The sequence below is a fragment of the Monodon monoceros genome, unplaced genomic scaffold (assembly GCF_005190385.1).
Source record: "Monodon monoceros isolate NGI ecotype Baffin Bay Population unplaced genomic scaffold, NGI_Narwhal_1 Super_Scaffold_12, whole genome shotgun sequence".
Classification (NCBI taxonomy): Eukaryota; Metazoa; Chordata; class Mammalia; order Artiodactyla; family Monodontidae; genus Monodon; species Monodon monoceros.
This window is the reverse complement of record NW_021703768.1, coordinates 168,478,607-168,499,552: the sequence shown is the minus strand read 5'-3', so window position 1 is coordinate 168,499,552 and position 20,946 is coordinate 168,478,607. Positions and strand designations below refer to the sequence as shown.

Here is a 20,946-nt window from a genome sequence, read left to right as displayed (position 1 = left end):
TCAGGGGTACCTGAGGCCTACTTGACATCACAGGTGATCCTAACCTTGACCCTTTCGTTAAGGTTAGTAATGACATACAAATTTTTTTTTTTTTTTTGTCCCCACTGTGCGACATGCGGAACTTCCCCGACCAGGGATCGAACCCATGCCCCCTGCACTGGAAGCACAGAGTCTTAACCACTGTACCACCGGGGAAGTCCTGACAGATCAATTTTGAATACACTTTTATATGGATAATAATGTTAAGGCTACTGTTTCTTGTGCACTTACCATGTTGCTATTGCTTGCTCTGTGACACAAAGCCAAGTGAGCTAATTGCTCTCATAGAGATGTCTGACATGGGGACTGTAATTAGCGTCTGGGGTCAACTATGGGATGGGCCGGGATTTACATCTCAGCCTTGCCCCTTTCCAGCCGTATTGACTTTTGGCAGCTTGGACTCTCCTTTTCCTCATCTGTAAAATGGAACTAGTCAGAGGTAGTACCTAATGGAATCATTAGAGGGATCTAAACGGTCTTGTCCCGGCCGTGATCTCATTCAACAATGAGATCTCTAAGCAATCATGTCAAACCTCGCCCATTAAGAAGTCCCACTTGAAAGAACAAATAGAAACTCCTTGACATCAGCAGAAAGCACAAACAGTTGTGGAGTTCAGGGGCACGTCATGGACGGCACCTTCAGAGCATATTATTTTCCAGGCACCTTGCTCAACTTTTTTTTTTTTTTTTAATTTTTATCTTGAAATAGAGATTCATAGGAAATTGCCAAAAGAAAAAAAAAAAAAAAAAAGGAGGAAGAGGTATCCTTTACCCATTTTCCCCCAAAGGTAACATCTTGCAAAACTAGAGTGCAATATTATTACACAACCAGGAAGTGGATATTGTCACAATCCAGAGAGAGCACACTTGTACAGACACCATTTGTGTGTGTGAGTGTGTGTGTGTGTATGTTTGTCTCGCCCATTTCCTTCTCTGCAATTTTCTCACCTGTGTAGCTTCGAGTAACCACCGTGGTCAATACACAGGGCTGTTCCCTCACCACGAGGATCCCCCCCACTGTCCCTTTAGACCAGCGTTCACCGCTTCCCACAAACCCCAGCACTGGTAACCACTAACCCATCTCCATCTCATTTATTTTGTTATTTCAACCATATCATAGAAGATAAGATCACAGACTGTAAACTTTTGAGTTTAGTTTTGTTCCTTCAGCATAAGGTGCTCAGCTTTTCGCAAGCATTATTTCACAGAAAATCCTCACAACAGCCCCTTCAAGGTTGGACTAGTACACCCATGTTACAAGGGAGGAAACAGAGACTCAGAGAGGTGCAGTGATTTGCCTAGGGTCACACAGCCTGCTGGTGGCAGAACAGATGGTATTGGATTAGTTCATGCCAAAATGTGTCCAAGAAGGATCCTGTTTGGGGACTGTTAGCTGCCTTCGTCTCTGACCTTCACTCATGGGGCTGAGGGTCATGTGAGGTCAGTCCAAGGAGGACTTTTGAGTGGTTCTTGTCTTTGGCTCTGAGACTGAGTCCTGTCTCCAAGGGCCTGACTCGCTCAGCTAGAGAGCTGGGATCCTCTGCTGAGCCCAGGGAGGCTTCAAAAATAACTCCTCAAGTCTGACTGCTATTTCAAAACAATGGCCTCCAGGGAGAAGTCAGTGTGAGCTCTTGGCTCTGGAAAATACAGGTCCTCAGGGCAGCTGCTGCATGCTCTGGGACAGGGCTTAGCAAACCATGGCCCAAGGACAAAACCTGGCCCACTGCTTGTTCTTGTAAATAAAGTTTTATTGGAAAACACTGGAGTACATTCGTTTGCATGTTGTCTGTGGTTATGCCAGGTGACTCTGAAACACACTAAGCTTGAGAACCAATGTTTCCATCCCCGGAACGTGTCTACCAAGTGCTCCCATTCGAGCCAACTGATGACATAATGCTGACCACACTCACTTCCCATCTCCTCCACTTTTGCAGCCATCGAGGGGGAAATAGAACGGGACCTGCTGAACTCAACAGACTGGGACCAGGGGGCGACTGTCTTCCTGAGAGATATCCAGGACCTCAACAAACACATCCTGGAGGTCTGCGCCCTCAAGATAGTGGACCAGCTTGCAGCCAGCTGCCTGGACACAGACGCCCAGAACCTTCTCAGCAGCCTCAAGGAGCGCATCGCTGACATGCAGCCTGGAGTTCTCAAGGCCCACCACCTGGCATGGAGCCGAGACCTGGTGGACCCCCCCCAAACAAGGCTCATGGACGGTACCCAAAGGAATTGGGGGAGCAGTTTGTGGCCAGAGCTAACCATCAGGTCCTCGAGTGCCTCCAGAAACTGGAGGCAGGCAGGCAGGAGTTGGCTTGGCTCTATCAGGAGATCTGCCACCACCTGGGGCTCAGTGCCGAGGCCCCCCAGACCTGTGGGCACCAGGAGCTCCTAACCCAGCTGAGGCAGCGGCTCCAGCAGAGCGACGGCCACCCCCACCCACCCCTGGTGCTTTTTGGACCCCCGGGCATCAGAAAGATGCTCTGATGTGCAAGCTGGCTGAGCAAATGCCAGGGCTGCTTGGCCACAAGACAGTGACCGTTCTGCGGTTTCTGGGGACGTCACAGATGAGCTCCGACGCCCGAGGCCTGCTCCAGAGCATCTGCTTCCAGGTGTGCCTGGCCTACGGGCTACCCCTGCCCCCTGCCCAGGTCTTGGAGGCCCATACCAGGGTGGTACAGTTTTTCCACACCCTCCTCCACACCGTCTCCTGCCAAAACTTTGAGTCCCTTGTGATCCTGCTGGATTCAGCGGATAAGGTAGCCTCTGTCCGTGCTCGGAGGGTCCCCTGGCTGCCTCCCAAGTGCCCCCCAAGGGTCCACCTCATCCTCTCGGTCTGCTCAGGACAGCAGGGTGTTTTAGACACTATGCGGCAGGTGCTCACGGCCCCAGGTGCTTACTGGGAGGTGAAACCCCTCTCTGGAAACCAAGGGCAAGAGATGGTTCAGCTCCTGCTGGCCGCCTCGAGGAGGACGCTGAGCCTGATGCAGAGGGACCTGCTCTGGGCCAGCCTCCCAGAGTGTGGGCACCCGGGGCAGCTGAGGCTGGCCTTCGAGGAGGCCTGGAAATGGGCCTCCTTCATCGTGCCGGCCCCTCTGGCCTCCACTGCTAAGGAGGCGATGCACCAGCTGTGTGCCTGCAGCTGCTGGTGCCCTGAGTGCTGGGCTATACATTGTGTCTTCCCGGTGAGTCTCTGTTGTTTTCACTCTTTTCTGAATTATAGAACACATGCATTCTTCTCCAAGGGCAGCCATAACAAAATCACAAACTGGGTGGCTTAGAACAATGGAAATCTATTCTCTCGTGGTTCTGGAGGCCAGAGTCTGAAATCAAGGTGTCAGCTGAACCACACTGCCTCCGGAACCCCTAAAGGAGAGTCCGTTCTAGGCCTTTTTCTTAGTTTCTGGTGTTGCTGGCGACCCTCAACATTCCTTGGCTTGTAGTCGCATCACTCCAGTCTCCACCTCTGACCACATTGTGGTTTTCTCCCTGTGTGTCTCTCTGTCTGAATTTCCCTGTTCTTGGAAAGACATCACTCATTGGATTAGGACCCACTTGCATCCAGTATTGTTACCGACTAAGGTTCTTGGCCTTCTTTTTTTTTTTTTTTTTTTTTTTTTTTGGCGGTACGCAGGCCTCTCACTGTTGTGGCCTCTCCCATTGCGGAGCACAGGCTCCGGATGCACAGGCTCAGCGGCCATGGCTCACGGGCCCAGCCGCTCCGCGGCATGTGGGATCTTCCCGGACCGGGGCACGAACCCGTGTCCCCTGCATCGGCAGGCGGACTCTCAACCACCGCGCCACCAGGGAAGCCCTCTTGGCCTTCTTAATCAACATAAATTGATAAGAGACCAGAAAAGAAATTCAGGCAAGGCAGAGGGGAGGGAAAACAGGTAACAGGTTCCCCTGCTTGCTCGCTCCCTGAGTGGGGAGTGAGTTTGTTCCGTATATGGGGTGAGGGTAGGGGCAGGTCCAGGGGTCGAGCCAGAGGGGTGGCTTAGGTTGTTTGCCCACCCCTCTGGTGGGGTTGTGCGCAGGGGGCATGCTCAGTACCCTGCTTTTGCTCCCGGCTCTTCCGAAGTGGCAACTGGGTTTTTGGTCTTTTTGTATCTTGTTGTCCATAATTTTCCCAACTGTGCGTGCACGCAGTTCTATTTAGTCCCTTATAGTTTCTTTGTATTTTGTTGCTGGAAGAGACATTTGGCCAGGTGCAAGCACTGCAGCAAAGGGTCCCAGGTCCTAGGTCCCAGCCTGTCTCTGTATGACCTCATCTTAACTTGACTACTTCCCCAAAGACTGGTTTCAAACAAGGTCACATTCACAGGTTCCCCGTGGGTACAAATTTTGGGGAACACTATTCAACCCAGTCCAGTTCGTATCATAATTTTCACTCATTTAAAGTGTATAGTTCAGCAGCATTTAGTACATTCACAGTGTTAGGCAACGACTATCCATCTCCAGAACAATTCCTCACCCCACAAGGAGACCCCGTCCCCGTCAGCAGTAACTCCCCTTCCCCGACCCCCAGCCCCTGGCAACCACTAATCTGTCGCTATGCATTTGTCTAGAGTATTTCTTCAGAAAACGTTTTACTTAGAAATACTTTCAAATTATAGACTAGAGGAAGAACTCCCATAGTGCAAAAATAGCGCTGAGAACTCCCATAGAGCAGAATTTTTCAGCCTTGGTGCTATTGACATTTGGGGCTAGACCATCCTTTGCAGTGTGTAGGGCCATCCTGTGCAGTGTAGGATGTTGAACAGTATCCCTGGCCTCTACCCACTAGATGCTGGTAGTATCCCCCATCTGGGACAACCAAAAATGTCTCAGGACATTGCCAAGTGTCCCTTGAAGGCAGGATTGGTCCTCGTTGAGAAATACTGCCATACTTCTTCCCCCCACAATCACCAATTTGCCATATTAGCTTTCTCTCTCTCCCTTTTCCTTTTTCCCTCTCTCCCTTTCCTATCTCTCCTTTCCTTCCTTCCTACATCCCTCCCTCCATCTCTCCCTCCCCTCCCTCTCTCTCTTTATTTCTTTCCATTTTTCTATCTATCTATCTATCTATCATCTATCTATCCATTCATCTATCTGTCTCTGTCTATCCACACACACACCCACAAACAAAATTTTTTCCTGAACCATTTGAGAATTCATTACAGGCATCATTCCCCTTCACCCTTAAATACATCACATATATCCTAAGAACAAGGGCAATCAGAACCCCACATCACCACAAGACAATTTTAAAACTCAGAAAATGTATCATAAATGCAATAATATTATTTAATACACAGTTTATAGTCAAAATTTACCAATTGTCTCAAAAATGTCCTTTATAGCTGTCCCCTCCCCTTGCCCCCATCCCAGGATCCAATCCAGGATAACATGTTGCATTTAGCTGTCAAGTTTCTTTGGGCTCCTTTAATCTGGAATGTTCCACTCTCTATCTTTGTCCTCTTGAAGAGTACAGACCACCTCTTCTGTAGCTCAGCACTCCTTAACCCTCAATGGGTATATGTATCTCAGGTCTTGTTTTTGAATAAAGACTGATTCCGCAGGTCTGGGGGTGGGTGTGTTTCTCTCAGGCTCCCTGGCGATGTTGATGCTACCAGGAACGCACCTGGGGGTGCATTGGAGGGGAGTCGGTACACTGTCATCTGGGTTGATCTGATGTCTCTTCATGATGACATTCAGGTTAAACATGGGTGGTGTTCGATCCTTCTTGTGCATTTTTTTCCTACCACAAATTTGCAACATACCCCTTTGTAATTAATAAGCAATGTGTGCGGATATCTCAGAAAAATCTTTTTAAAGCAAACTTCTCCGAAGAATTGACCACAAGCATGGATCTACAGTTAATTTCAGGCTTTGTAGCATGGGAATCAGCAAAAAGCAATAGGAAAACCCAATTCCAATGTGTTTATAGAGTTTAAGGAATGAAGGTTTAAATGCAGTTGCTGAACAAACTCCAGTAAACCAGGGTCATGATGGTCAGAGATGCCAGGTGTAGATGGTGAGTCAGAAATAATGAGCAGGAGAGAGGAGTGTGTTCATCACAGGCACCCAGCATCCCACGCGAGGGTGGGACGGAGGCCAATTCGCAGGCACACCGAGCAACAGAGCTTTACCTTAATGCAAACAGCCATCGGGAGACGCTCATGCCCATCATTAGAAATGCTGGACAATGCACATTTCCTCTTCTCAGCTTGAGGGGCAGTTTTCTCTTTTGGACCTTTGTCTTTTGCCACAAATCAAGGTGACAGCGACCAGCCCAGTAAGTGGGCTTTTTATTTGTTTGTTTATTTGCCAGGAACAGAAATCCACTCACACTATCACATTAGAAATAAGGGCTTTATGTCATGGCCATGGGAGAAACTCAATGGATGCAGGGCTACCCGATAGCCAACTCCAGGGAGGGGTAGCCCAGATTTCATGTTGTACCCCAAATTTTGTGATTGATGCCCACAGCATGGACTCTACAAGAGCACAGAGACAGACCAGGGAATGTTCCAGAATAAAAGGGTGGGCCATCAGGCCAACCTGATGAAGTCTACATGGAAGGTAGGGTTGTCATGGGAACCAGAAAGCCACAGAATCAGGGAAGTTGCTCATGCCCTCTCCCTCTGGGTCCTCTCTGCACATTGGCTTCTGCTCTAGACTCTTCCTTTCTCCTCTGTAAGTGTAGCTTGCCTGCCACAGCTGCTGTTGGCATCACGGGCTCCCATTTTGGAGAACTGGCGCCATCATACTGGCTCTTTCTTGAGTCCTGGTTGGAAAATCTGGGGAGATAGACATCAATTGGCATTCCTGGCCCCATGTCTGGTCCAGTTAGTAAAGCTGGGGGCCTCCTGGGGTGGAGGACCACCCTCCTTTAATGCCTGGTAAGGGAGGTGGTCTATGGAAGGTGACTCTAGGGGAGGTGATTTTGGTATGTCCTGTTGCATGAAAATATGTTATGTTTACACACAGAGTTGACCTAGAGTGATGGTTGAGAGCCTAGCTCTCAGAGCAGATCTGAATACTTCTGGTTCTTACCCCGTGGTTCTTACCTAGGGAGATTCTGTGCCCCCACCCCCGGTGGACACTTAACAGTGGAGACATTTTGGTTGTCACGACTGGGGGATGGGGTGCTACTGGGATCTAGTGGATGGAAACCCGGGATGCTTCTCAACACCCTATAGTTCAGAGGACCCTCCCCCAACCAGAGGATCATGGTGCTCCAGTTGTCAGTAGTGCTGGGGGTGCGAAACCCTGGCTTAGCATGAAAGATACTGTCTATCTCTCTATCCAGCTACCATAATACCTATCTATCCATCCATTCATCTATTTATCTACTTCATCTATCTATAACCTATCATATCTATCTATCTATAATCTATCATATTCGTCTGTGCATCCATACATGCATCTATGTACACCTATCTATAAGCTATCATCTATCTATCTGTCTATCTATCTATCTCTCATCTATCTATCTATCTATCTATCATGCTGGTGACACCTAGTGGGTGGAGGCCAGGGATGCTGCTAAACATCTTACAAAGTACAGGACAATCTCCACAACAAAGAATGATCCAACCCTTAGTGTCAACAGTGAGAGGCTGAGAAATGCTGTGTTAGGCATGCATTGTGGCCTTTCCGAGCGCCCTCTGTACAGAGGGGTAGCTGGGAGAGTGTCTGTTCTGTGCGGCTTCTGGAAGGAATAACAAGATCATACTTGCAAAGGGACATCACTGGCCAAGATGCCTCAGCCAGGATCAAACACAGGGCTGTGTGACCTCACCCACAGAGTCTGGTCTGCAGTGCAGGCAAGGCAGGTCCCATGTGGGGGGCAGATGAGGTCTTGGGTCCACATTGTCAAAGGGATGTCTCTGGGAATGGAGGAGGGCTCTTAACCTAGTGGTTCAGCTGTCCGCGGGCACATTCCCCAGTCTTTCCAGCACCGTCCAATAGAATGTTGGTGATGCGGGCAATGCTCTGTATCTCATTGTCCAATGTGGTAGCTACAGGCTGCAGTGGCAGTTGACCTCTTGAAAGGCAGCTTATGCAATCCAGAAACTGGATTTTAAATTCTATTAATTTTTAACTTTAAACGCCCATGTGTGGCTGGTGACTACTACATTGGACATCATAGCTCTAGACTTGATGAGACACAAAATCTTCAAGAGCAGGGATGAAATTGAATTCCTCTTCCCCTGGCCATTCAGGGACATGAATACACAAACCTCAGTTTCCCCATCTGACAAATGGAGGAAAGCTTTCTGCTCTGCCTCCCTCCAGCTGAGTTTGGAGACTCAGCTGCAAACTTGGATGAGGAGGTGCAAAGAGGTACAGGTCCTAATATTGAGCTGAGCAGGTTTAGGAAGGACAAGAAAATGGCACCGACCCAGGATTGTTCACAGACCTTCACCTGCTCTTACATCCCTTTGGAGTCTCCTTCCCCCTATTGTAGACTCCTGCTATTGAAGCCTAGACAGACGAGGTTGAGGCATACCCCCAGGCAGGGGGTTGTCAGTGTTGAGCACAGATGATATGACATATGATCCCACTTATGTGAAATGTCCAGTATTGTCAAATCCACAAAAAGTAGGTTAGTGGTTGCCAGGGGCTAAGAGGGGGCAGGTGTCACAAACATGGTGGTACCTCATGACTAGCAAAGTCTCTTGCCCCAAAACTGCTCCAACAGAGGATTCCCCATTCCTTTTTTTTAATTTTTAAATTTTAATTGATTATTTATTTATCTTGTTGGCTGCACTGGGTATTCATTGCTTCATGTGGGCTTTTCTCTTGTTGCGGCGAGAAAGGGCTACTCTTCGTTGCAGTGCGCGGGCTTCTCATTGTGGTGGCTTCTCTTCTTGTGCAGCATGGGCCCTAGGTGCATGGGCTTCAGTAGTTGTGGCTCATGGGCTCAGTAGTTGTGGCTCGCGGGCTCTAGGGTGCGGGCTCAGTAGTTGTGGCACATAGGCTTAGTTGCTCCGTGGCATGTGGGATCTTCCAGGACCAGGGATTGGACCTGTGTACCCTGCATTGGCAGGCGGATTCTTAACCACTGCGCCACCAGGGAAGTCCCCCCATTCTTAGTAGTGGGGTCACCTTCTGCATAACCAGGAGTCATGCCTGTTTCCTCTCCTTCCACATCCTTTTTCCCTCCATAATCAGAAAGTCCTCTTGGCTCTGCCTCTAAAACATCCTAAACCAACCATTTTTTTCCCATTCCTACTGTCCCTATCTTGTCCTAGGTCATCCCCGTCTCCACCTGAACAAGTGTCCCAGGCCCTCACTTGTCTCCATGTCACTGTGTTTATCCCCCAACAAGCCCCTTCCCCAGAGAGGCAAGAATGAGACTTTTTTTTTTTAGTAAACCGCTATTTGCAAATAATTTTACATTTACAGAGGATATAAAAAGGTTGAACAGAGTTCCCATAGATCCTGCCCCTTACTTCCCCTCACGTTAACATCCAACATAACCACAGCATTGCTGTCACAGCCAGGACATTAGCATTGATACGTGACCGTGATCTCAACTCCAGACTTGATTTGGATTTCACCAGTTTTTCCACCAATATCATTTTTTCTGGTCCTGGAGCCAATTCAGTATCCCTCATTGCATTTAGCAGAGTGAGATTATTTAATTGAGGTAAAATTCACATACTGTAAAGTTAAATTTTTACCGTGTTACAATTCAGTGACATTAGTACATTCACAATGTGGTGCAACCGTCACCTCTATCTAGTTCCAGAACGTTTCCATCATTACTGAAAGGAGACCCTGTCCCTGTTAGCTGTCATTCCCCATCCCTCCTCCCTCAGCCCTTGGCAACCACGAATGGATCTGCCTTTATGGATCTGCCTTTATGGATCCTGATCTGGATATTTCATATAAATGAGATCATACAATATGTGGTCTTTTGTGACTAGTTTCTTCCACTCAGAATGTCTTCAGGGTTTATCTGTATTGTAGTGTGTATCAGCATTTTGTTCCTTTTTATGGTCAAATAATATTCCATCGTATGGATACACCCCTGTCTTAGTCCATGTGGGCTGCTATAACAAAAATACGGTAAGACTGGGTGGCTTTATAAACAATCTATTTCTCACAGTTCTGGAGGCTGGGAAGTCTAAGATTAAGGCACCAGCGGATTTGGTGTCTGGTGAGACCCTGCTTCCTGGTTCACAGACCATCATGTTTCACTGAAACTTCATATGACAGAATGGACAATGGGTCCATTGGACAAGCTCTCTGGGGTCTCTTTTATAAGGGCACTAATCTCATTCGTGGGGGCTCCACCCTCATGACCTAATCACCTCCCAAAGGCCCCACCTCCTAATACCATCACCTTGGGGATTAAGACTTCAACACATGAATTTGGGGGAGACACACATATTCAGTCCATAGCAACCACATTTTTCTACTTTTCATCTGTTGATGGACATTTGGATTATTTCCACCTTTTGGCAATTGTGACTACTGCTGCTGTGAACATTCTTGTACAAGTTTTGGTAGGAACACCTGTCTGAAATGAGATTTTAAAATCATGAATGAGACTGAATTTCTTCTGTCCTGATTAAACCCTTCCAATGACTCCCCAATGCTTTTAGAAAAGTATCCAAACTCCTTACCAAAGCCTGTTGGATCTGGCTGCCTCCCATCCCCCTGCCTGGAGCACCCTGGCCCCAGATTTTCCCACACTGGCTCCTTCCCTCCTGCACAATCCCAGCTCTTGTGACACCTTCTCAGAGAGACCCACCTGCTCCAAGAAGCATCTCTCCCCTGCCACTCACCTTCATGTGATTTGGCTTATCTTCTTCCTAGCAACTGGTGTTACCCAAACTCTTTGTGCTTTGTGTTTTTTTTTCTGTTATTTTCTATGTGGCTCTCTGCACTAGAAGATAAGCTTCATGGGCTTCTAGCTCTCTGTCCTCCAGGGGACAGCACAGAGATGACACTCCGTGAATAGTGGTTAAGCAAACATGCCAGTACTTTACTGATGTCAGTGGCCTTCCAGGTTGCAGCTGTCTGCTTCCCTGAGAATAAATGGACTGGCCTGGCCCCTGCCCAGAGGGCCCTGTACAGTGATGTGATGCCAGAGAAGTATGGGGCTGTGCTTCCCTGGGATATCCATGTCGAAAGCCTGCTGGGATGTCCCATTTTTATCTGGTGGATAAACCATTGTGCCTGAAACCACAAAGAGAAGACCCAAGCCTGGTTTGTATTGAGGGTGTATTGAGGAGTGAGAAAGAAGATTCTACTTTTTTTTTTTTTTTCTTTTGGCCGCACCACAAGGCATGGGGGATCTTAGTTCCCTGACCAGGGATCGAACCTGTGCTCCCTGCATTGGAAGCACAGGGTTTTAACCACTGGACCACCAGGGAAGTCCCAGAAGATTCTATCCTGATGGAGGAAATTTTTGAGGAAACACAGGCCCACGCCATGGCGCTACCAAGTAAACCCCAGTGGTGTGGCTCCCAGGAATTTTGGTTTGGAAAGACCCGTCAAGAGGAGAAAAGCAGGTTAGGGAGAGGGCCTGGCTACCCCAATGGAGAAAGTGTGGAGAACATCACAAGTGACATACCTGTGATTGTCAAAGATGAGATGGTCTCAGTGGAAGAGATCTCAGAGAATACTGATGTTAATCGCCACCTCGTTGGACAGCAGAAAATTCCAAGTGAGCAGGTATTCTATATGTGTAAAGAATATGGCAAGTGTTTTGATCAAAATGAAGACTTTGATCAATATCAAGGAATTAAAAACAAACACAGCTCTCGGCCTTAGCGCCATCTTCTGGGAAACCTCTGCGCCATGAGAGCAAAGTGGAAGAAGCAAATGCTCAGGCTGAAGCGCAAAAGAAGAAAGATGAAGCAGAGGTCCAAGTAAACTTGTACACCCATGGAAGCCACAGGAGCAGAAACAAGGGAAGCCAGAGGACAGGGACGATGGTACAAATTGTTGGACTGCTTGCCTACTGTCTAGAACTTGTCTCAGTGGATCTGGAACATCTATGACTATTCTGATCACCTCGACCACCTTTGAGAGACCCACCTTGCTTGTATCAAAATGGTCCCTTCCTTTGCCCTGGACCTGTGACAGTCTGGACTAGTTCTGTTCTCAGTTGTGGCTGAATGTAACATGTGTACAATAAATCATCTCTTTTGCTGTCTTAGCTATAGAAAACACAGGTGTTTGTACTCCCTGTAAGCAGAAGCCAGCCTCCCTCTCTCATCTGCTCTGAAATGAACTCTGATTGTTCTCCAACCCTGAGGAAATTTGTCGGCAAGTCCCGTAGTTTTTCCAGGCAAATGCTCACAGGTATTACGAAGTCCATTCCAGTCCAATGCTTATCCTGTTTAAAGCCACCTCCTTTTTAAGGCAAGGACACATCGGGGTGGTTTCTGCATTAGTTTCCTAAGTTACCTCCTCTCTCCCTCCCAGTGCTGCCTGACTCCTCTGAGGTCAGGAAGGGGATGGTTCAGGGTTCTGTAGGTGAGTGAGAAAAGGAAAGATCAGGAAACGTCTTACTTGATGGGTACAGCTGTAACCAGGTGTTGGTACCGGCTGGCCGTGGGCACCGTCCAAATAATGATCCCCATGGTGAACACTTTGGTGATGGGCCGGATGCCATAGAGCTGTCCCTTCCTCGGCTTCTGAGTCCTCCAAGTGCAGGAGACACAGGTGTGTTCCAATGCCCGTCCTTTCTCCCTGCAGGCGTGGGCTCTCGGAGGCGGAGATGAAGGATGTCCTGTCCTTGGATGACAAGGTCCTGCAGGCTGTGTACCAAGACTGGACCCCGCCCAGCAAAGAGCTGCTGCGTTTCCCACCCCTGATGTGGGTGAAGCTTCATCGAGATCTGGGTAACCACTTGGCCAGGAGGCCCGTGGATAGCTTCATACTCCTGACCATCGCCCACAGGTAGGTCGAGAGGGTTGGTGACACTGTCTAGGTGGGACCCCAAGAGCGAGGACTCACTGACCAGGCTCCTCCTTCTTCCAGATCCTTCTTCACTCCCCATTCCCAGGAAACCAAGTCCACATAGTGCAGCATTTACCATCAGCTCTAACACAACTAACTTGTTTTTTATTTTTATAATCATCATCATTATTCTTCTTTTTTTTTTTTTTTTTTTTTTTGCGGTACGCGGGCCTCTCACTGTTGTGGCCTCTCCCATTGCGGAGCACAGGCTCCGGACGCGCAGGCTCAACGGCCATGGCTCACGGGCCCAGCCGCTCCGCGGCATGTGGGATCTTCCCGGACCGGGGCACGAACCCGCGTCTCCTGCACTGGCAGGCGGATTCCTAACCACTGCGCCACCAGGGAAGCCCCAAATGTTCCTTTTTAAAGTAAATTTCTTTAAGGAATAAAAGTAAGATGGGCCGATTGAGAGATAAATAATAGGTAACAAATAGTGGTCAGCTAAGCCAGCCAGCATCTGGAAGGTGGTTTAGGGTGGACTGGCATTGGGGAACCGCCTCCTAGAAGGCCAGTGACCACCTCTGAGCTCGCCCAGTGTCCCCTCTCTGCAGACAGCTGGCCGAGGTGGTCCGAGAGCGCTACCTGTCCTGGCCCGAGAAAGCCAAGGGTCACGGAGTCTTGGCCGACTTATTCTCAGGGACCTGGAGCCAGGGAACCAAGAAACTCATCATCCTGCCACTTGTGGCGCAACCCCTGAACCTGGACCGCAAGGTGAGGTGCCCAGGGCCCCCTGCTCCCCCCACTTGGAGCCTCCAAGCTGCTGCACCTGCAAGGCAGGGACCACATGCCTCCTTCTGTCCATCATTTCCACCCCAAACTCCCTCCTGACCACCTTCTCTTCTCCACCCATGGAGGGTTAGATGTCACCTCCGCCGCTGAGCATTATTTGGAGGGTGGCGAGCAACAGATGAGGACTATGCAACCCTCCTGCCCAACTTTCCAGAGGATAAATTTTAATTCCCTACGCTTCGATTCCTCCTGAGACACACCAGTTTCCTCCCTGTTTTTGTGTGTGTGTGTGTGTGTGTGTGTGTGTGTATGTGTGTGTGCGGGGAGGGGGGTGGATTTTGACGTTTTCCTTTGTGAATTCCCTGGATTTCCTTTGTGAATTTTCCTTTGTGAATTCCCTGGAACAATCCAATTTCCAGTTATTGGTACCCCCAAAGCATTGCTCATTTTAAAAATAACACATTTTGTTTTCCACTTAGGACAGTAGTGTGTGATTGTTGGAGAACACAGAGAGGATCAAACAGTAAAATAAAACTGTCCACAATTCCCCCTTTTGGGAAGATCTGCTCCTATACTCCCTCCCCCAGGTCACTCACTATTCACACATTTCTTTCCAGTCTTTTTTTTGTTCCAGGGAGCTCTAAGACTTGGGGTCCTTAGCTTGCAAGTCACTACCTCTTTTTTTTTTTTTTTTTTTGTCTCTCAAACATCCTCAAGGCTCAGCTCAAATGCCTCTTCCTTCAGGAAATCTTCCGTGATTTCCTTCCTTCTTGATTACTTGTTTTGTTTTGTTTTTTGGCTGTGCCTCGAGGCTTGTGGGATCTTCCCAGACCAGGGATCAAACCCATGTCCCCTGCAGTGGAAGCTCAGAGTCCTAACCACTGGACTGCCAGCGAAGTCCCTTACTTGTCCTTTACTCCATGCTCTCTTCACTCTGAGGCACAACTCAGACTTTTCAAAACAAACTTTCAGTTTCAAAATCATTTTAGATTTCCAGACAAGTTGCCACGAGTATTCAGAGAGTTCCTGTGGACACTTCTTTTAAATTCCCCTGTTGTTAACATCTTGTGTAACTGTAGCACAGTGATTTCAACTAGAAAATACACTTTTAAGTAGTGGTTATAGTTTGATTTTTCTTTTTTCTTTGTCTCTCCTCCTGAACAGGGGAGGCCAGAGGCTGGGCCAGGTCTGATTCTTTCTCAATGCTTCCCTTTCTCCTCTCCGGTACCTCACAGATCCTCTCCCGTGGACCCAGAACCCCTGCAGGCTCAACCACATCCTCTCTTTGAGATGTGGTTTGACGCCCTTCCTGGTCTCCTAGCCTCAGGATCTCTGCTCCAGTCCGTCCTCCATGATCAGATGCTTCTGACCATCCAATCTGATCATGCTTCTCCTCTAACACCTCCCATGGCTCCCCAGTGCCCTCTGTCTCCAGTCCAACCTCTTCAGTACCTTTGTGATCTACTCTCTACAACCTCCCTAGCCTCAGTCCCCGCCATGATCCCCCACTCTGTCTTATAATTCAGCCCTTCCCAAACTCTTGTCCTGCTCTCTCCCACATCCCGGCCTTTGCACATGGCAGTCCCTCGCTATGAAATGCCAATGGTTCCGACACACTTCACCAGAGAGGCTTCTATTTATCCTGTGAGACCCAGTTTCAATGCCCCTTGGATCCTGAGCCCCAAGCCCCTCCTGTCCCAGCCCAGCCTGTGGGTGGAGGATGGTGTGGGCCATCTCTGTCTGGAATTGTGTCCCCACCCCCACACCCTAGAGCATCACCTGGTGCCTTGCCTGGCCCATGTTTGTGGAGTGAATGAATGAGCTTGTGTAGTAGTGGCCTGGCTGCCAGCCCCCTCCTCCTGTGCAGGTGGCCCCTCAGCCCCTGTGGTTCTCAGACACGGTTGCAAACCTGCGGAAGCTGAAGGAGTTACCCTACCACCTGATCCACTCAGGCCGCATCGAGGAGCTGAAGCAGGAGGTGCTAGGTAAGGACCAGACCCATCTCGGAGGGGGCTGAGCAGGTCCCCAACCCTCTGCGGTGCTCCCGCCTTCCAGAGCCTGACAAGGGGGAAGGGGGGAGGGGGAAGTTCAAAATCCTTGGCTCCTTTAAGGCACTGGTTCTCATCAGGGGCGGTTCTGCGCCACCATCCCCTGCCCCCCCCCCCCCCCCGAGGGGACACTAGGTGATGTCTGGAGATATTTTGGTTGTCACGAATGGGGGAGGCATGCTGCTGGCATCTAGGGCTAGTTGATAGTACACAGGGCAAGAAACTGCCTTAGAATGAGAGAGACCCTGTCTATCTATCTGTCAATCTATCATCTACCATCTCTATCTCTATTTTTCTACCATATATAGTTGTCTGTTTATCTATCTATCCTCTATCTATCTATCTATCTATCTGTCAATCACCTACCTATCCACATCTATCTATAATCTATCATATCTATCATCTCTTCCTCTCTCTCTCTCTCTCTATATATATAAATATAAAATCTCATCTGTCATATCTCTTTCTCTACCATCTGTATCTATCATCTTTATATCCATCCATCTAAATGTGTCCTAACTATCTATCTACTTACCTACCTATAATTTCTATCTCTCTATCTACCACCTATATCTATCATCTTTATATCTATCCATCCATCCATCTATCTATCAATCTTTTATCTCTATCTCTATTTATCTACCATCTATGTCTGCCTATCTATCTATCGATCATCTACCTGTCTATCTCTCCATCCATCCATCCATTCATTCATCCGTCATATTCATTCCTATGATTCTCAACCAGGGGTGATTCTGCTTCCCAAGGGACACTTGTCAATGTTTATAATTTTGATTATTGCGACTGCAGAGGAGTTACTGGCATCTAGTGGATGGAGACCAGGGACACTGCTCTATACACCCTACATGACGGCCCCACCACAGAGTATGACCCGGCCCCAAATGTCAGCATGGCTGAGTGAGAGCCCTTGGGAGAAATGGGGAGGTGAGAACCCACCTCCCAGGATGAGCTGGAAGGAGACGCATGCTCCCCACAGCACCGCGTCTTCTCCCCACAGGCAGCATGAACTGGATTTCCTGCTGGGGCATCTCCGGGGGCATTGAGGGTCTGTTGGATGACCTTGACCTGTGCGCCCCTCACGTGGACTTTCCTGAGGTCAGCCTGGTCCGGGAAGCCCCCCAACTGTGCCGCCCGGCAGTGGAGCTCCGAGGCATGGGTGAGTCGGGCTGAGCGGGCTGGGTCGGGGTGGTCCACTTTGCACTGACTTCTAGAAACCCACTCTCCTCACCGAGCCGCCAGATGGATTTGCATTAGCTCATACGCCTTTCCTGTCTATAGCTGAGGGGTTTCTCCCAGCTCCAGCTTCTAGAACTTTGAGCTGAACCTGGGAGAGCTTAGAAGTGAAAACTACTAAGGCAGAGCAGATCCCCTCACCAGGACGGCCCAACACCTTATTCTATTTTTTTTAATTTTGATTTATTTTTTGGCTGTGCCGCGTGGCTTGTGGGATCTTAGCTGCCCGACCAGGGATCAAACCTGGGCCCTCGGCAATAAAGGCGTGGAGTCTTAACCACTGGAATGCCAGGGAATTCCCCCAGCATCTTATTCTGGAAAGGGCCACATAGGAGATATTTCAGGCAAAATCGAGGAAATTATGTTGACACTTAATATAACGAGAGATAAAACATGTTCCCACAGATTTTTTTATTGATGAAATTCAAAATAGAATGATAATAATTGAGCATGACTTTTAAAAAATATTTATTTGGTTGCATTGGGTCTTAGTTGCAGCACGCAGGCTCCTTAGTTGTGGCATGCATGCAGGATCTAGTTCCTTGACCAGGGATCAAACCTGGGCCCCCTTCATTGGGAGTGCAGAGTCTTAACCACTGTGCCACCAAGGAAGTCCTGAGCACAACTTTTTTGTAAGTCAGTTCTACTCACGAGAAAGATGAGGGGAACTCTTGTTCAGGGGGATAACATTTTGCTCAGTTGGGGTTCAAAGTTGGTATTTCCTGTCATCCCACTAATTACAAACATCGATCCGAAAACATTAATGTATTTTACAAAAACCATTCTTAGCTCTCAGGACAAACCGTTCAGCTGGATTTGGCCCACACTCTGCCCTAGAACTTTAAGAATCTCTGAATCCTCCGTTGATACTCTGTCCAGGATGGTGTTTCGTTTGTTTGCGTTTTTTAAAATTGTGGCAAAATACACATAACATAAAATTAACCATTTTAATTGTACAGTTCCGTGACATTAAGTACACTCACACTGTTGGGCAGCCATCACCAACATCCATCTCCAGAACTTGCTCATCTTTTCAAACAGAAACTCTGTCCCCATTAAACACTCACTGTCCCTTCCCCCCTCCCCCAGCCCCTGGCACCCACCCTTCTACCTCCGTCTCTATGAATTTGACCACTCCAGGTACCTCATATAAGTGGAATCATGCAGTATTTGTCCTTTTTGTGTCTGGCTTATTTCACTTAACATAATGTCCTCAAGGTTCACCCATGTTGTAGCATGTGTTAGAATATCTTTCCTTTTTAAGGTTGAATAACATTCCATTGTGTGGAAGAACCGCATTTTGCTCATCCATTCATCCATCAATGGACACTTGGTTTGTCTTTACCTTTTGGCAATTGTGAATGATGCTGCTGTGGATATGGGTGTACAAATATCTTTTCGAGACCTTGCTTTCAATTCTTCTGGATATATACCCAGGTGTAGAATTGCTCAATCATCTGATAATTCTGTGTTTAATTTTTGAGGAACTGCCAGACCATTTTCCACAGTGGCTGGACCGTTTCACATTCCCACCAACAGTGCATAAAAGTTCTAGTTTCTCTGCATCTTCTCCAACACTTGTTACTTTCTGATAAAAAAAAAAAAAAAAAAGCCATCCTAATGAGTATGAAGTGACCAGGATGGTTTTTTATCGTACATTTCCAAGCTCGTTCTTTTTTTTTTTTTTCGCCACACCACGTGGCTTGTGGTATCTTAATTCCCCGACCAGGGATACCCCCGGTCCCCAGCAGTGAACCTTGGAGTCCTAACCACTGGACTGCCAGGGAATTCCCATCCCAGCTGGTTTTGATTTGAGGGCTTTTACAAGGGGTTTTATAAAGGTGCTTAATTCCTGTATCCCTTCCGTGGCTTGCTCAGACCTGACAACTGTTGCTTGTCTGAGAAGCCTGTCTGGCCACCACTGACGCTGGACACCCCTGGCCACCACACCCCTGCATATTTCATCATTGCATGTTGTTTCCATCTATCTTAACTCTTAGTTATTATTTCTGCTGGCTTTCTTTTGCATCATCTGTCTGCCTCTGCTCCCTGCCAAATGTCCATCCCTACTACATGGACCAGTCCAAGAGTATGGATTTTGAGTCCCATCATGCTGATTCAAATCTGGGCTCTGCTACTTACTGGCAGTGTGACCTTGCAAGCCCCTAACTACCCCACCCCTCCCCCATCCTCACTCCCACCTTGCAGCCTTCAGTTTTCCCATCTGCAAAATGGGGATGTTGGTCGACCCTCCCACGTAGGGCTGCTGGGAAAGTTTTGCTAGTCAATTCATGCTGAGCCTGTCCCCATGGCGCCATCCGAGGATCCCGTTATGGTCATGTGACAGCACCAATGTTTTGACGTGAACGGCCTTGGAGAAGTCATTTCTGTCCTCTGCTTCCCTCATCCGCAAAATGTGGGATAGAACTAAAGTGTGTCTAGGATCCCACCCAAGTGGGAGATACTGGTGCCCATGATCAGTTACACCTTTCTCCTACATTCACGCTCACCAGCAGTTTTAAACCTCGAAGGGAGTGATTTCCCAGGAAAACAGCCTTGGGCTTACATGCCCAGTTTAAGGGAAGATTTAAAAGCCCAAATCACAGTATGTTCTTTGCAGTGTTTCTTGATTGACAACCTGTGGCTGCCCAGAACAAGGAGGAGGTGTAGGAATGAATGTCCCCACCAGATGGCGGAGCTGAGCAACCATGCGCTCTCACCACATTCCAGTAGTGTACGGCCAGCTCCTGAAAGCCCGTTGGTATTCCCTATTTCTCCCATTGCCTCAGGCTCCAGGATGACTTGGTGTGGTGCCATTTCTGTCCCTGTTTTTATTTTAAAAGACGGATATTTTGTTCATAATGGATGAGGGGGCGGGCGCATCAGTTTTGATTTTTTTAAATATTGCATTAAAATAGTACTTATCTTGATGGTTGAGTTTGTTGGCACCACTTTAACTTTTGTACCCATGGTGAGTGGGGCACTTGCCCCTGATTCTGGCCCTGCCCCATTCCACCCACCAGCAAACCCAGGCACAGGGCACTGCCGCCATTGCCCCAGGCTCCACAGTTAGGATGCTCCAACAACAGGGACAAAATGAACTGTCTACCTTCAATGTCCCTGGTCTTCACTTGGCATTGCAATCAAACGTTGGGGGTCAGATTCCTGCCTCTTACTGGCTGTGTGACCTTGAGTAAGTTGCTTAACTTCTTCATACCTCAATTTTCCCTGTTATACGCTTGGGCACTTGGGATAGTAATGATGATACCTCTGTGTGGTAGACAGAAAAATCTGCCCCCCACCTCCCCACCCCCTGCCAAGATATAGTCACTTCTTAATCCCTGGAACCTACGACTATTACTTTATATGGCAAAAAAAAATGTGATTAAGGTTCTTGGGATGGAGAGTTTATCCTGGATTATCTAGGTGGGCCCAAAATTCAATCACAAGTGTCCTAATAAGAAGGAAGCAGAGGGAGATTTGAAACAGAAAAAGGGAAAATGCAGAGATGCACAGATGAGAAGGCCATGTGAAAACAGAGGCAGAAACTGGAATGATGCGCTTCTATACTGCTGGTGGGAATGTCAATTGCTGCAGCCACTGTGGAAAACAGCATGGAAGTTTCTCAAAAAAACTAAAAAATAGAACTACCATATGAGCCAGTAATTCCATTCCTGGGTAAAAAAAACAAAACAAAAACACTAATTCGAAAAGATACATGTGCCTCAATGTTCCTAGTAGCATTATTTACAATTGCCAAAATATGGAAGCACCTAAATGTCCATCAACAGATGAATGGATAAAGAAGATGTGGTACATGTATACAATGGAATACTACTCAGCCATAAAAAGAACTCAATTTTGCCATTTACAGCAACGTGGATGGACTTGGAGGGCATTAGTCTAA

At 48.0% G+C, this 20,946-nt stretch overlaps 1 protein-coding gene across 1 annotated transcript in view; it reads left to right on the top strand.

Annotated features, from left to right (window-relative positions):
- The window catches only part of NWD1 (NACHT and WD repeat domain containing 1), a 72,452-nt gene that overhangs the window by 8,829 nt on the left and 42,677 nt on the right, over positions 1-20,946 (top strand). Inside the window, 7 exon segments of the mRNA XM_029216889.1 lie at positions 1,974-2,233; positions 2,236-2,509; positions 2,512-3,187; positions 12,745-12,948; positions 13,560-13,719; positions 15,605-15,722; positions 16,804-16,962. Coding sequence (XP_029072722.1) covers positions 1,974-2,233; positions 2,236-2,509; positions 2,512-3,187; positions 12,745-12,948; positions 13,560-13,719; positions 15,605-15,722; positions 16,804-16,962 — 1,851 coding nt within the window.